At 44.1% G+C, this 15,063-nt stretch overlaps 1 protein-coding gene across 16 annotated transcripts in view; it reads right to left on the bottom strand.

Annotated features, from left to right (window-relative positions):
* Positions 1-4,096: 4,096 nt before the first annotated feature.
* Positions 4,097-15,063, bottom strand: part of LOC119466304 (dystonin) — a 228,329-nt gene continuing 217,362 nt past the window's right edge. For 9 of the 16 annotated variants that reach the window (XM_049657597.1, XM_049657594.1, XM_049657589.1 and 6 more), the window contains 3 exons: positions 12,786-12,901; positions 8,025-8,139; positions 4,097-5,053 (listed from right to left, as the gene is read on the bottom strand). In XM_049657597.1, the coding sequence (XP_049513554.1) occupies positions 4,806-5,053; positions 8,025-8,139; positions 12,786-12,901 (479 nt within the window). In that variant the 3' untranslated portion in view covers positions 4,097-4,805. Of the gene's footprint in view, positions 5,054-8,024; positions 8,140-12,375; positions 12,486-12,785; positions 15,012-15,063 lie in introns of those variants that run through there. The other 7 variants (XM_049657593.1, XM_049657591.1, XM_049657590.1 and 4 more) reach the window with 7 other exon arrangements.

Below are 15,063 nucleotides of genomic sequence, written 5' to 3' on the forward strand. Positions count from 1 at the left end.
GTTTATAAATGAGAAAATAATTGGTATACGATTGAATATTCCACGGCCAAGTCCATTATGAAAAGTCGCTATTCAAACACCCCTAATATAGTGTGCTGGTCTGGGCTGGTTGGTACATCATTAGGACGGGAACAAACAGCGCTAGGACGAGACGAAGTGAGTAGACAGACAAGGCGCTGAAGTCAGCGCCTTGTCTGTCTACAGTCTGTCTTGTCTGACAGTCAGTGCCTTGTCTGTCTACTCACTTCATCCCGTCCTAGCGCTGTTTGTTCCCGACCCCTAATATAAACATTATAAATGCAATATTAAAAACTTATTTCACGACTTGTATGCATAAATTGTTTTCCAACGCACATAAACCACCTGTGCAAACACTTGTGTAGCTAGCATAACATTTCTGTTAAAATTACAGATAGTTTAACTGCAAAATACCCGCATAGGTCACAGTATACCACACAAAATGCACTTAATGTGCTAATCAAAGGCGAGTGGAGGATGTCGGCAATGGCTGCCCGGCTTTCTGGACGTCGATGTCTGTTCAGGTGCCCGACCCATTATCGCCAAGTGCTTATGCCCACTGAATAGAAATGCTCTGCACAAGGACCATAATGTACATTATCAAAAAAGGACTCGGCCCAAATGTTGTCGCACCGTTACCCAGGCAGTGCCAAATATCCTCATGACATCCTTGCAGTGTCTGGACATCCATGCCCTTCTACGGGCATCCTGAATACGCCACGGGTACATCCACATGAGGAAATCCTCAGTGCATAGCATCTAGGATGCATTTTGAACGTAAGCTTGTGGAACTGCCCAGACAACACAAAACATCCCGTGGATGTCCCGGAAAGATTCGATCATCTTAAATTTTTATGAGATGTACCGAGTATGTCCACAGCACCATGCCCATGATAAATTTTAAACACAACATCTACGGCTGAACTTATCGCGAACCAACTTGACATATATCCGAGCAACGTCCTCAGCAGGATATTCTCAGGACGCTGCTTCCTGGTGTTTATTTGGGAGCTTCATGCTTGCCCGAACAAAACTGAGTATATAACCAAAAACGAAATAGAAATGGCACACTGCAAAATGAAAAAAAAAACAAACAAACATTTATTTGCAGACGACTATTTCGTTTTAAACATTATTATTATTATTGGTTGTGGTGTCCAAATCGCACCTTCCAGGGATGGTTCTCTTGAAGTAGCAAAAGCAGATCTTGAAGGCTATGCTATTGCAAGTGCATATGTGGTGCTGCACTTGAAGTAGTTCGTTTGATACCGAACTGCTTTTTAATGATGGCAAGAAACAACAAACGCAAAATTTGAGATTTCAGAGCACACGAAAACGCACAAATATCAAAACGGAGCCCTACAATATGGCTTCTCACATCCAAGCTGCGTCATGCATATGTTCACCCAATTTGTAAATAATAGATTGCCCTCTAATTAGTGTCACACAGGAAGAACACAATGATGTTGGAACACAGATGATGTTGGAACACGTCCCAACATCATCCTTAAATGGTCCTCCAATTATGCACCTGGTATGTTCTCAGTTCGGTATTTTTGCTCAGTGTGAGTATATGTTGTATGCAGTGGGTTCACTTGTTGCATTGTATTTCACAATGTGCTGCACCAGGCATCATTTTCAAGTGGCTGGACAGATGCTTTTCGAGCCTGCTAGACATGCAGTAGTTGATGTTCTCATATCTGATGTTCCTGCAATACTTGGGACGGACAAATGAACCTGATCAGGAGCCTTTTAGGATTCGTGCAGGACATCCTTAGGATGTACGAATGTCCTGATGCTGACATCCCAGAGACTTAGTGAGGATGCCTTTGCATTGTCTGAATATCTACAAACGTTCATTTGTGGATGTCACAATGTCTCGGCCACATTTTGTTCCAGCTATTTTGCATACTACAACGTGACATAAACACAGTTTGCTTAACCCTTGTAGGCACCAGTTAATTCTGTTGATTTAAAACTTTATTTTACTGCATTTCTTACATCTTCAGAATCATAAAAAGCATACAGCTGCAGAATAGAATAAGAATTTTGAATTCTTTAGCGTGATTTGTGAAGTTTACAGAATGTGGACTTCATTCAAAAACTCACTGCAGGTACATCAGATATGAGAACATCAACTACTGCATGTCTAGCAGGCTCGAAAAGCATCTGTCCAGCCACTTGAAAATGATGCCTGGTGCAGCACATTGTGAAATACAATGCAAGAACCCACTGCATACAACATACTCACACTAAACAAAAATACCCAACCATCTACCTTCCCACTCATTTTACTAACATTTTGCACATTTTATTCAAGCTTGCAGCGTAAATCCAATGAGAAGTGTTTTAAGATGTATGCGAGCCATTTTAAATATCATTACTTTCAACAATGCTTTTACTGTTGATACACAATCTTGACATACACAATTGTGTCCACAGCATCTAAAAGGGTTAAGAGACTCGTGCAGCTGACACTAGTAGATAAATGTGAATCAAAATCACGTAATCAGTAGTAGTCATGCACTGTTGTCCTGTGTTCTCCATGCATTATTATTCATGTGCAAAAATGGTGCAGCACCCTTTTCATGCCAAGACAATGCTCGAGGTATAAAACTATGCAGTTGTGCAAACTTACCATGATTTAAGCAAACATAGTTCTTTTGAAATGAAACCGTTTACCATATTTTAGTTCCAATGGTAGTTCACTGCATGGTGAAAAGAGGAGTGACTTGCTATGGCAACACAGGAACTTACAGACAATCAGAGCTCTTAAATCATTCCAGTTGTAAAATTCCCTTTTGGCCCCACATTTCAGAATCCAGGAACATTGTGATGGGGGTCTGCCAATTGTCTTAAAATTAAAATGATCTAAAAAGCGTCCTTTTTTCGAGAACAGCACCAAGAAAAACCACATGGACGCACACACCATTCCTATTAGACAGGTACCTCAGCCAGATTTGCTCTTTCAAGCCCATTGGGAGGCGATCGGCAATGGTGGTTTCAAGCAACTTGATTTTGCAGCTCATCTGTGGCACATCAGTCAATTAACCTGAGTAGCTGGAAGCATGCCTATATTTCAAAGCCGAGCTTCAGAACTGGCGACTGAAGCAATGGCTAGCTAGGGGGTGTCATATCAGGCACATGACCCCCCCCCCCCCTTGCCAAAATTGTGTTCGTATGCAGCCCCTTAAGCTGCCCTCTCCATGCTTCACCCTCCCTTTCCCCGGTAGTAGTCATAGAAAGCAATATTTACTACACAAGTGCAATCATGGACAACAAGGTGCCAACTATAATAAAGTTCTTTCTCCTGTACATACAATAACATCCATTCAAGCGTGGTACTTTTTAAGGAGTCGCATTCAATTACAATTTTTTTTGCGATTAGTGCCAAGGATGAGTCTTACTCTGTTGCAATTTTTTTTTGCAATTAATTCCAAGGACGAGTCCGTATCGTCCATGTGTCTGGGTGCGCTTTCCAAGTGCTGGTAACGGGACAGGCTGGCCAAATGCATTTTGCTGTCCTGGTGAGTTCCCTCTTTGGCCCCGCATTTGATTGATTCATCGAGCTCCGAAGACGATTTGCTTCTGCATGAAAGCATTGGCAGTGATGGCAGTGTTTTCAGTGCCATAGAAACATCTAGTGACTCTGATGTCGTCGACCACACTGACAGTTCCGATACAACACGGCAATGAGCAGAGCCTTCGGCCAGCACCTAAATTTGTGTATTTTCAGACAGGAGTTGTGAACTTACTACACCCCCATGTTATATGTATTTCAAAGCTGCAAGAAATTTGCTATCCAGATGTGCGATAAAAAAAAAAAAATCGTTTTCCGAACACATTTTCAGATGTTTTTCCGGCACTTCAAAGGTTAAATGAGCAGTGGACGCTACAATTCCACAGAAAAAGTGCATGCGGCTGAATGCCAGCTTTCATACGAGAGTAGGCTTTATACTGTTTAAATTCTCAGACAATCTACATAATTTCTGCTTTCTGTAGCTTGTTGAGAAGTTTTCAGCACTTGGTGTCCTGAGGGGTGTGGAGATGAGTCAATCAAAGATGCAAGAGGCACTAATAATGTATATAGTCTCTTTATTCATACCTATATTAAACACAACAGCTGCGATTTGGTTAATGCAATGGAACAAAAGTGCAAACATTGCGGTCTAGGTTCTAAAAAAATAAAAAGTGTTAAGTTTCTGAGCCTATGCTAATTGCTCACACAATAGGAAATGCAAATTATCGGAGCCTGACTGAAGCCCAGCGGCAAGAAGCCTCAGTGGTGGCACCTAACACAATCCTTTGGTGGGCAAACAATCTGAATGAAACCAGGCTTTTTCTGGCCAACTAAAAAAAATCACTAACGTTGCATTAGTATACGCATACTATGAGGCTTTCGGTGAGGGAGCGTAACATGACAAAAAAAAAAAAAAAAAAAAAAACATAAGAGACATCGCTGCTGGAATGTTCTGAACAGCTCTTTGTTGCTTGACAGGAATCCACGATGCAATCACATCCGCGTGACAAAAATATTAGTTGGACTAGTGCAGCAGCAACATGATCTGGCATCAAGACAATATTATGTACAAGTACTACAATGCGCACCTGTGCGATCTCGCGCGACTGGCGCAAAGCCCTTTAGAAAAAGCTGTGGCAGGATTAAAAAGCACAAGAACAATGTTAACAACCAACTTCTACAAAGCCAGCGTCAACAACAACAAAAAAGAAACATAAGTAGTGTGGTGGACCCTGTTGAGGGTGGCGCTTTTTCCGTGGGAAGTATCTCACTTCCATCGCTCGCGCTGTTGCTTGACGTCAGAATCCTTGGTGCTTGATGTCGGCCGTCGTGGCGTGGGGATCTTGGTCTGAGATGATCCACTGGGTGTGCGTTGGCGTGTCGCAGATGGTGTTCTTCTCTGGCTGTGGTAGCCATCAATGCTGTCCGCGGACAGGTCGCTGTTGGCCCTGCTTGGCGGCCTGCTTGACGGTCGGCTTGATGGCCGGCTTGAAGGCCGGCTTCGGGGTGTTCCTACTTGAAAAAAAGAGCACGGGAAAAGCTAGATGTTGGCTAAGGTACGTGCCAACAGAACTTTACTACATACAGTCGCCGACCGATAATTCGGACTCGACGGGGACCGCCAAAAAGTCCGAATAATCAGAAGTCTGAAATACCGGCTGCACCCAAAAATAAGTGACTTTATTTCACAAGTGGCCAAAAAAAAGTGTTCGTATTCTTGGACCGTCACTTTCGGGGATACCTTCAATTTCGCGTGACTAGCACAAGATGCATTGGCAACTATGAGCCACGGTACTCTTGGCATAATGCCAAGCATGCTATCTTTTGCATGACAAGCACAAGAAGCAGTGGTGTCTATGAGTGACAACATTCTTGGCACAGTGCCAAGAATGTCATCGTATCAGAGTGGGGAAACACTCTGCTCATTGACGTGTCCGGTGCCAGTCACGTGAAATATCGTGAAAATAAATGTATCTTCGAAAGTGATTATCTAAGAATACAGCCAAGTTTGTCAATATGTTGCTGCGCGCACATGTGCTTGCCTTTGGCTTAAATAGTTCATAGCCGTGATTTTCTAGCAATGCCTTCTATGCTATTTCTTTTCATGCTTTTCACACTTCATCGGTGGTAAGTGCAACGTTCCGTACCAGTTAACACCATCAGCTGGCCATGAACATTGTTTAACTGCGCGAAAAAACCAACTTGCCCAACAATAAGTTCTAAACTACATATGGCCATGAACGGCGGATAATAAGAGTGGCAAAGAATCGAGCGGAAGGCATTGCTACAAAATCACTACCTGTAGCTCGACCATTGTCATGCAAGCACCAAATATCCATCGGGGACTACTAGATCAACTAGGCCTTGCTAGTTTTGGTTTTGAGGAGGCACTGACGACATGGCTAACAACCATGCCAGCAACATATAAAAACGAAAACATCACTATTTCTGCTTGACTCGTGGCCAAACCAGCACACGGTCATGCAGTCGAAGTCCGAATTATTGCACAATGTGCTGTAAGATGTCGAATATTTCAGTTATCCTTACATAGTAAAGGGGCCCTGAAACCTTCCTCTAACTAATCATAGCATGGCCTCACTAATAAAGTATGTCGACTCATATGAATCTCATGCCGGAAAAATGTTCTGAATCCAACTACCCACGCTCTTGCATGAAAACAAGTAACACACTATACGTCACATATAACCCCAGAAACTAAAGATCCTGAGACAAGGACTTCCTTTATCTTCCCTAGATATCGCACCTAAACATGGCTTTCTCTCTCTTTTCGTCTCTGCTAGCGCGTTGGAAGCTACACAGCGGAGAGAAGCCAAGAAACTGAGTGTTGAGTGTTGCGACAGCAAAATGGCTAGTTGTGGCACCCTGTGACGGCGGCAGTAAACTATGCTACGCAGCACACGGTTGCCATCTCAGAAGCCAGGGCAGTTGACGCAGCTAGGCCCAGTGCAAAGATGAAATTATATCTGTCTTTTTGAGATCGCAGACAGATATATTTTTATTCTATCTAACTCAAAATTAGCAATTATGTATTACTGAGAATGCTCTTGCTATCACCAAATCAGCTAATAGCGTTGATGGGTCCCGCTGCTTTCAATGATGCTGCATGACAGCATTACCGAAGCGAAAGCAAGAAATTTTCCGCTGTTTTTGACCCGATAATGTAAATGCCCTGCTGAATGCAGTGCAGTAATATTTGGCTCACATGTTCACAACAGCCTGCACGACAGATCAGCAATGTTTTCTTACTATGTTAAAAAGTGTTTCGGGGCCCTTTAAAGTCTATGGGGCTTATTGGTGATGCCTTGGAGCTGTCCAAATAATCAAGTATGTCCGAGTTATCAGTGTCTAGATTATTGGTAGGCGACTGTATTGGTCATTTGGCTAATCTATGGTTTTCTGCCTTTGCACCAAGACAACCTTTTGAGACAAATGAAATCTGCTGGCGGAAAGGGCAACAATTATGGGTAAGTATTACAATGTGCTGTAATATAAAAAGCGAATTTCCAAAATATAAACTTAGTTTACATTGCTTTCTTGTAAAATATTAATTATGCAATGATATAGAAGAGCAAGATTCTGAATGCCCATGAGGACAAACTTACACACTTCCATCACCTGCACCAGAAACAAGAGAACCAAGGGTAACAGTAAAGTTATAAGCATGAGCTTTCCAACCAAGCCCCATCATCTGCGCATCAGCTCTTGTGTGAGCTACCCACGCTCTTGCATGAAAACAAGTAACACACTATACGTCACATATAACCCCAGAAACTAAAGATCCTGAGACAAGGACTTCCTTTATCTTCCCTAGATGCAGAAGTTTACGAAACAGAACAGTGGTGTGAACCAAAGAAATTGAAAAACAACAAAGATTAAAAATTGCATAACATATAGTCAGGCAGAGAATGTCAAAAAAGAAAAGCAGCTACATTGATAACAATGACTAATTTATCCCAAACAACTTCAACACTATCAGGTGCTGTCAGTAGTGTCACTGAAGACTCTCTAATGAAGAAGAGATTAAAATGCACAAAGATTCAATTTCACACTTTGTTATGCAAGTCTTACAAGAGCACATGACAAGGGTTGATCGTATTTGCTGACATGCTTGATGCCCATTTCAGAATTTCAGGGAAACGCCATTAACCTTTCTCCAGTTTCTGCATTTTCCTGGCGGCTACACTACACTTGAATATCCCCACCCATAGACTCCATTGTATTCCATTCCTGGCTTAAGTTCTTCCATGGTTCCCAAGAAAAATGTATAAATGGGGCTCTACTACATAAATTGTTTCCACAGTTGCCAAAACTTGCATGAAAGAACTGAGAGCTCGAATCGAAACCAATGGCTGTACATGCTTTGCTTTGAAGACAGAGGTTGTGCTCTGCAAGAAGATTTGTCTCAGCAATTCAGTACAATTTAGCCGATGGAGGCAATAGAGTGCTGCACCGGCATTGTGCTCACCAAGGCGGGTGACCCGCAGCTGGCCTGAGCCGTCACTGAGCTCGTCGTCGGCGACAATGCGCTGTTGCTGCTGCTGCTGGCTCAGGGGGACGCTGCGTTCCGTCTTTTCTCGCACCTGCGCCCACCACTGAACAGTCAGCACAGTGCAAACAATGAAGAGGCCCACATCACGTGCCCAGTGGCGAACCTCGAACTACTCATGACTACAACATCCAGTTCCGTCTGGTGGCCTTACATGGTGTGTTCAGCATATCACAGAAAGCGACCTGGAGGCAGCAAAAACCTGCAGACAGGTGTCTCTTCCTTAAAGTGCACAAAGTGTTTACAGAACACTCGGAATTTATTTTACACGCTATGTAGAAAAGCCAAGATGTGTAAAAAGAGCAAAATGTGTAAAAAAAAAGTGCTCTGGTAAGGCCTGGATGTTCAGAACCTGCTACTGTGAGCGCACCAAGAGCAATATGTGCAGCAGATCGAACAAGGGCCGTATTCTGAAACGTTCGCCCTAGGCGAAATTTCTTTTTTCGCTTTCAGGCGTGCGCTGATTGGCTGTTTTAGCAAAATTGGATGAGCTGATTGGGTGGTTGAGCCCGACGTCATTCAATTTTGCTCAACCAGCCAATCAGCGCGCACGCTGATTTCGCCTAGGCGAATGTTCCAGATTATGGCCCCAAGTCTTGCACACAATAGGAGGTTCACTTCATTTTGGCATAGTATCGCATTCTCTTCACACGTTCTATTTGGCTGCCAAATATTTACCAAACTTTAACTGTTGCTTTGTAATAAAGTGCACAAATTTTTCTTTTTTTCTTTTCTATGGCCTCAAAATTGCTATTCATCAAATATTTAGAATCATAATCATAATCATAAGTAGCTCTCTGAAAAGCTGAATAGCGCCAAGCAAGAGAGGTGCACAAAATAGCAACTGGCACTGACTTATTCCGGCGCTAAAGGGCTGGTGCCTAGATACTATTGACTTGTGTGAGCATGCCAACAACGCAAATTGTGGTGCTAAGACTGCTAGACAGCCTGCTCACTGCTACAACTACAATGAATCAAGCATGCCTGCATTTCTTGTTAAGCCCAGTGCCTGCAGATATGAGAAATGATAGAGGCAGGGGGAATTCAAAATGCTGATGGGCAATATGCAACAGTAACACTGACACAGAAATGATTGCTTTGGGTGATGCATACTGAATATGAGCCATCAGCTTTTGTCCACCAGATTGTCTTTTATATCAATCTTCAGGTTTATGCAACATAAAAGTACAATTATTCATAAATAAAGTTCAATTAGAAGTCTGTGCCACCGTGAAATGATTTTCTTGCAGCTGTCTTGCATGGTACTATCCAACTTGTCAGAATACAGTTGCTGCCCAATTTTTCGGACGTGAATGGGACTGCTATTATCAAAGCCCACAATATCGATTAGGAGCAAGTGGTAATGCAAGTTTATGTTCAGCCCTTTTGATGCAATCTTACTACTAGATGTTCGCTGCAGATCGGCATACTGTTACTGATAAGCCATCTTCAGCTGACAGTGCTTACAGGCAATCTTTGATCTATGACAGCTGGTGCAGCTACTATTGCAAATTTTTTTGCTTGCATTGCTTCAAATGTTACACATGAATTTTATTTTATTTTTTTCAGACCATTGCTTGCAGGTGGCGTGTCTGATAAAATCGGACTCTCTTGGTTTGGCCTCAATTTAATCGAAATCACTGGACTATCAGACCCAGTGGCTGAACAGTACTTGGATAGCTGTGGAATTACTCTACCATGAAAATGATCCACCTACATCTTTAACAACTGCACTGATCGTGAAGTGGTGCACATTAACCCTTCCAGTGCCATTAACGTGCCGGTATGTTTTCGCTTTTCTGTCCCACCATGTCACTGATGTACTCATATGTTCCCCACTCCCTCCACTCATATGTTTGCAGTAACACGAAGTTTGCGAGCTCTGAGGTTGTTCCGCCACATGTTGTGTATTTTGAGAAGAATATTTTCGCCTCTCTCTGGGTTTGCCCAGTCTAGGTATTTGTTAGCGGGCTGTGGAACACGCCCCTTCGCAGGTGTGCTTGTGCCATGCGAAGTGCGTGCGCCTGCAGATAGGTGGGGTGGCACCCAGACACCGATGCGGCGGCAATTCTCCGTGCAAATACTTGTGCCATAGCGCAAGGCCATCTCTCTTGTGTGTTTCTGCCATCTGTCATAAGTTTCTAGAAACGTTTCCTTTTTCATTGTCTCGCGCTGTTTTCACTACAGCCTTTCCAGATACAAGGGTGCTCCTTTCATCAATGTGCTTTCTCCAGGATGGCTTAAAGCCCCTCCATACACGTTTTGCCGACCAGGTTAAGTACCGCCACGGTCCTCCCTCGCTCACGCGCTCAGCTTTCGGCATCAAGCGGAACTTGCGTAATCCCAGAAACGCCACTGCTGCATAGAGGAGTCAGCGTGCAACATTTGAAAATTAAGGTACTGGAAATCCCGGAAGCGGTACAACTGGAAGCAGAAACACTGGAAATGGAAATTGCGGTAGCGGAACTGGCGTAAGCGACGAATCAGGGTACAATGGCACACATGAAAGGTTGGCGCTATTTAGCAAAAGCGGCGGTGGCGCGTGGATGGAGGGGCTTTCGGGTGGCTCAGCCCTATATCTTATAGAGAGAAATGGTTTTAGGCGCAAAAAATAACACACGGACAACATAATAAAAGACATAACTGGCACACATGTTTTTTATTCTGTTGTCCATGTCTTTTTTTTTTTTTGCGCCTAAAACCATTTCTAGACATGCACCAGCTAGCCTGACAGCAGACGTTACTACTCTATCTTACCTCTTTCATCTGTGGCTCTCTTTATTTGTTGCTGTCATTGCTTTGTCTAGTTGAGAATAAATAAACAAAAACGCTTCTTCCGTGAGCATGGTCGCCTGATCACTTAGAGATGGCTGCTCATGCGAGGTCATGAACTGTTCATAGGAGCGGCGGCTCTTCTGACTAATAAGAGTGAAGCTTGGACTCTCGACCATGTCGGATTTCGACCCCGACACAGCAGCGCCATTGCGGAAGCGTGAGCGTCAAAACGAAACTAGGTAGGAGATAGGAAATGAAGATAGGAAGACGAAGACTAATGCAAGAGTCCATTTGCCATTATTACTGTCATTTCTTCCCTTCTGTATAACTAAAAATAAACTGATGTGCTCGTTTTATAATATCCTAGAAACACCCCCTGATGGTGGGACTGTTTCTTGTGGAAAAAAATAAATAAAAACTGACACTGAAAGGGTTAATTATAGTACAGTGGAATCTTGTTGATACGATTCTGCATAGTATGTTTTTTGTTCATTTCCTGGCCAGTGTCTCATCGGAGCAATGTATTTCGGATAACATTGTATAAGGATGTTATTGACCGGCTTTCCTTCCCTGTTTTTCATACTTGTATTTTTGTATTTTTTATGTTTAAGAGTATATTAATGTGTTTACGCTGTCTAAAGCTTAGCCTATACAAACTTTTTTTTGAACTTTGCTTTACCCATCTTGTGACAGCCTGTATTAACATTTATATTGTTTACTCCTGTCGAAACACTTACTCTGTGTCCCCCCTTACCCTATGCCCTTAAATGGGCCTGTAAGGTATTTTAAATAAATAAATAAATACGATTTTCGGATGATACGTTTTATTTTCCCATTCCTGTGAAGACTGTATCAATGAGATTCCACTGTATCAGGAAAATCAAGCACCTTTGTTAAGGCAACAAGCCTTAATAAAGGTGCTTGATTTTCCTGATACAGCTTGATTTTCCTGATACAAGCCTTCCTGGCAGGCTAGTTGGTTCTGATTCATACTGAACGAATAACAGCACGAACTAACATGGACGAGAAGGTGACACACACACGTGCTGACTTACAACTACCCTCTACTACTAACTAACTAGTTACTAACTAGTTGTAAGTCAGCACATGTGTGTGTCGCCTTCTTAGTCTCATCCTCATCAATTCGTGCTGTTATTCGTTCAGTAAAAATCAAGCGAACTGCCACACGCAAACCGAATTTTCGTTTGCCGTTATAATCTGGTCCTATGGACCATGCATTAGTGTCATCATGAAGCCCAAATAATCGAGTGTCCAAAAAATTGGTTGGCTACTGTAGTCAGCCAGTAGGTACACTTGGCTTAAGATGCTGCTGCTTTCAATGTTCACTGTGCTCATTCCCTTCCCCAGGGAGTGTGCGTGGTGGAGAAGCGAGCGAGGGATCTCAGTGGCTGTGTGGCAGCGAATATTTGCCAAGGCACCGTCCGGGGAGAGCCCCGTTCCCTCAGCCCACACATGCATAGGAGCACCCCATTACCCAGTCGTAGACGGGAATCTTAGAGCCCTCTTCAGCCGGCACAGGTCGGTAAAAGGACGGACTGAAGCCCTGCACTGGCAGGCACGGCATCATGGACTGGAATGGAGCTGCTGCAAGGGTCCCCAGAAGAAACTATCTATCAGCACCAGTTGAGAATGGGCGGGGTAGGGAGAGAGAGAGAGAGAGCGAGACAACAGAGAGAAAAAGACGGCAACAGCTCTGTGCACGGCCGCGCCAGGAGGGAGAGGCAGTGCGCTGCTGACAGATGTGTTGGCGTCCCCCTAACGGCTGACGGGTTTCCTCCGGGCTGCTGTGCCCGACCAGGGGTGTGTTGGGAGAGGGAGGGAAGCAGTGGGGGTGCGGGGGGTGCTTGCTTCCCCCCACCGCGTCCCGTGAAAGCATGCACGCACCTTGGTGATGGGTCCTGCCCGCGAGAAGGTCTTGGGCTTGAAGGGCGTCATGGACTGGCTGACGCCCTCGGCCAGAATGAACTGTTCGCGCAGCTCCAGGTTGGTGCGCCCCTTGGCTGGTGGTGGTGGTGGTGGTACGTGACGGTAGTGGTGGTGGTGGGAAGGGGTGCAGCAGCAGGAGGGGGCACACGCGCATGCGTCCAACAGACAGGTCAGCCACGTGCACACACACATACACACCACACGCAGGGGAGCACATGGTACAACACACGCTCGCCACCGACCGAGCCACATACAGACAACGAACCACAGCAGGCATAACCAACCCCCACCATGCACGGGAACACTCGGCCGGCGGCAACAATGACAACGAGCTCGGCTGGTGTGGTTCCGGCGTGCCGACACCGTGTGCCTCAATGTCAAAATTGACTTATTATGGTGCGGACTTCCAGCTCATTTACATTAGTGAGCAAGATGTATGCTACTGATGCTTAGAACGATGACAGAATAAAACAAAGGAAATGAGAGTACAGCGACATCATAAGCTGTTGGCCAAGACTCACAAGATTACTAACAACTGCCATGCTAGTTGCCTTTCAAACTGTGCAACAAGCATAACAATGAGTAATCCAAATAACACAAGTAGATTACATTAAGATGAAATTTGTCTTCTTGAATTCCATGATAAGCGGGACTGTTCTTGGAAACTTCACTTAGTTTCCCATAATGCAGTTTAAAGAGCCTACTGAATTTGCATATTTTGATGTACCATGCTGCTCATTTCTTTTGTAAACACACTACACAAAACTGATTATAGTCACCACATCGCAGGTGAATGAAGGCACAGCTTGTTGGCAGAGCCCCATGGATGTTCACCACTCCCAAAGAATAAGCCTGCTTCACACCTCTCTTGTACAATAATGTTCATAGATGCACAGAAACTTACATGGAATGCATCTCGATGCATGTGAGCCCTGTCGCATGCCATGGAAGCGGGATGTGGCATAGAGTTTTAATTAGATTAGCAGGTGTTATGTACAGTGGCTTGTCAAAGATGGACGTGCACTACAAGTGCTTTGAACTAGTAACAGGTATGTGACATGGCACAGCCTGTTGCCATGGGGAGGAAATGTACAAGAGACCATTTCTATTAATGTTGCATGCTTGCTTAACATAAATTATGGTGAACATCCAGGAAGCTGGTGCCATGTCGTCTTTCACCATGGCAAACATCTCGCAGAGCTGAAAACCTGCAGTTAGATATGAACATTATGCTACTTCTAAGAGGGCAACCTTAAAATAAAATTTACAGCATGTTCATGCAGGAAAAGTTCCCAATTAGTAACCTTTACAACCAGACAAACAATTTAAACTAGTCTGCTTGCAAAAGGTAAAACCAATACAGCTGCACTGCATCTGTTCAAGGTTTAAATACAGATATATACACGATATCTCAGACACAGGAGACATACTCTGGACACTACAGCAATAGTCTGTTGTGCAACCCAGAAAAAAAGAACAGTGAAGACAAGAAAACAAAAGAAAAAAGGTATTTCAGCACATTATAACAGAGTCGGGAGTGAAACCCAACACTGCTGCAGGTGAGATGTTTGCCCATAAGGTTGTAGGCTTGAGATAGGGCAGGGGTGGTCAAACCGATGTTATAAAAGAGCTAATTGTGCATTGTTCAAGAGCTGCAGCAAAACGCAGGAGTTTTTGACCTTAATGACATTTGCTGCCTCTTTAATATTTGATTGCCCTGCTGAGAAACACTAGTTGGAGAACGGCAGACGCAAAAGATTGCGAAAGTTGCCTCATTTTGTTTAAGCTGCAGAATATTGCATGTGGTAGCGGGTGACTTGCTAATTGACCAGGCCTGCTACCTGACCAAGAAACCGGTCACAAGTCACAAGTAGACCAAAGAAGAGCTATGTGCTGCTCCTGGGTCAATTTGGCCACCCCCGAGATTGCGTAGAGCGATAGAGAGACAGAGAAGGAAAGGGGCCGGACAGTAGTACGGTCAGCATGCAGAGAAGGCATGCGACAAGCATGCATGGGCAGGCCCCCATATGTACAATGCGTTCCAAACCCCAGCAAGGCACAGCCGCGCAAGAAGAGGGGGTTAGGGGTAAGTGGGCGCCATTTGCACTGCAAACTGTTTGGACTGGCTGCGTCGGTACTGCTCGATTATTAGCCGTGTTAGCAACAATGCTTCTTCTCTCCCTCCTGCCACAGAAGAGAACAAACAAAAAGAAAGAGAAGGAAAAAAACGTGGCAG

The sequence above is a fragment of the Dermacentor silvarum genome, chromosome 10 (genome assembly GCF_013339745.2).
Source record: "Dermacentor silvarum isolate Dsil-2018 chromosome 10, BIME_Dsil_1.4, whole genome shotgun sequence".
NCBI lineage: Eukaryota > Metazoa > Arthropoda > Arachnida > Ixodida > Ixodidae > Dermacentor > Dermacentor silvarum.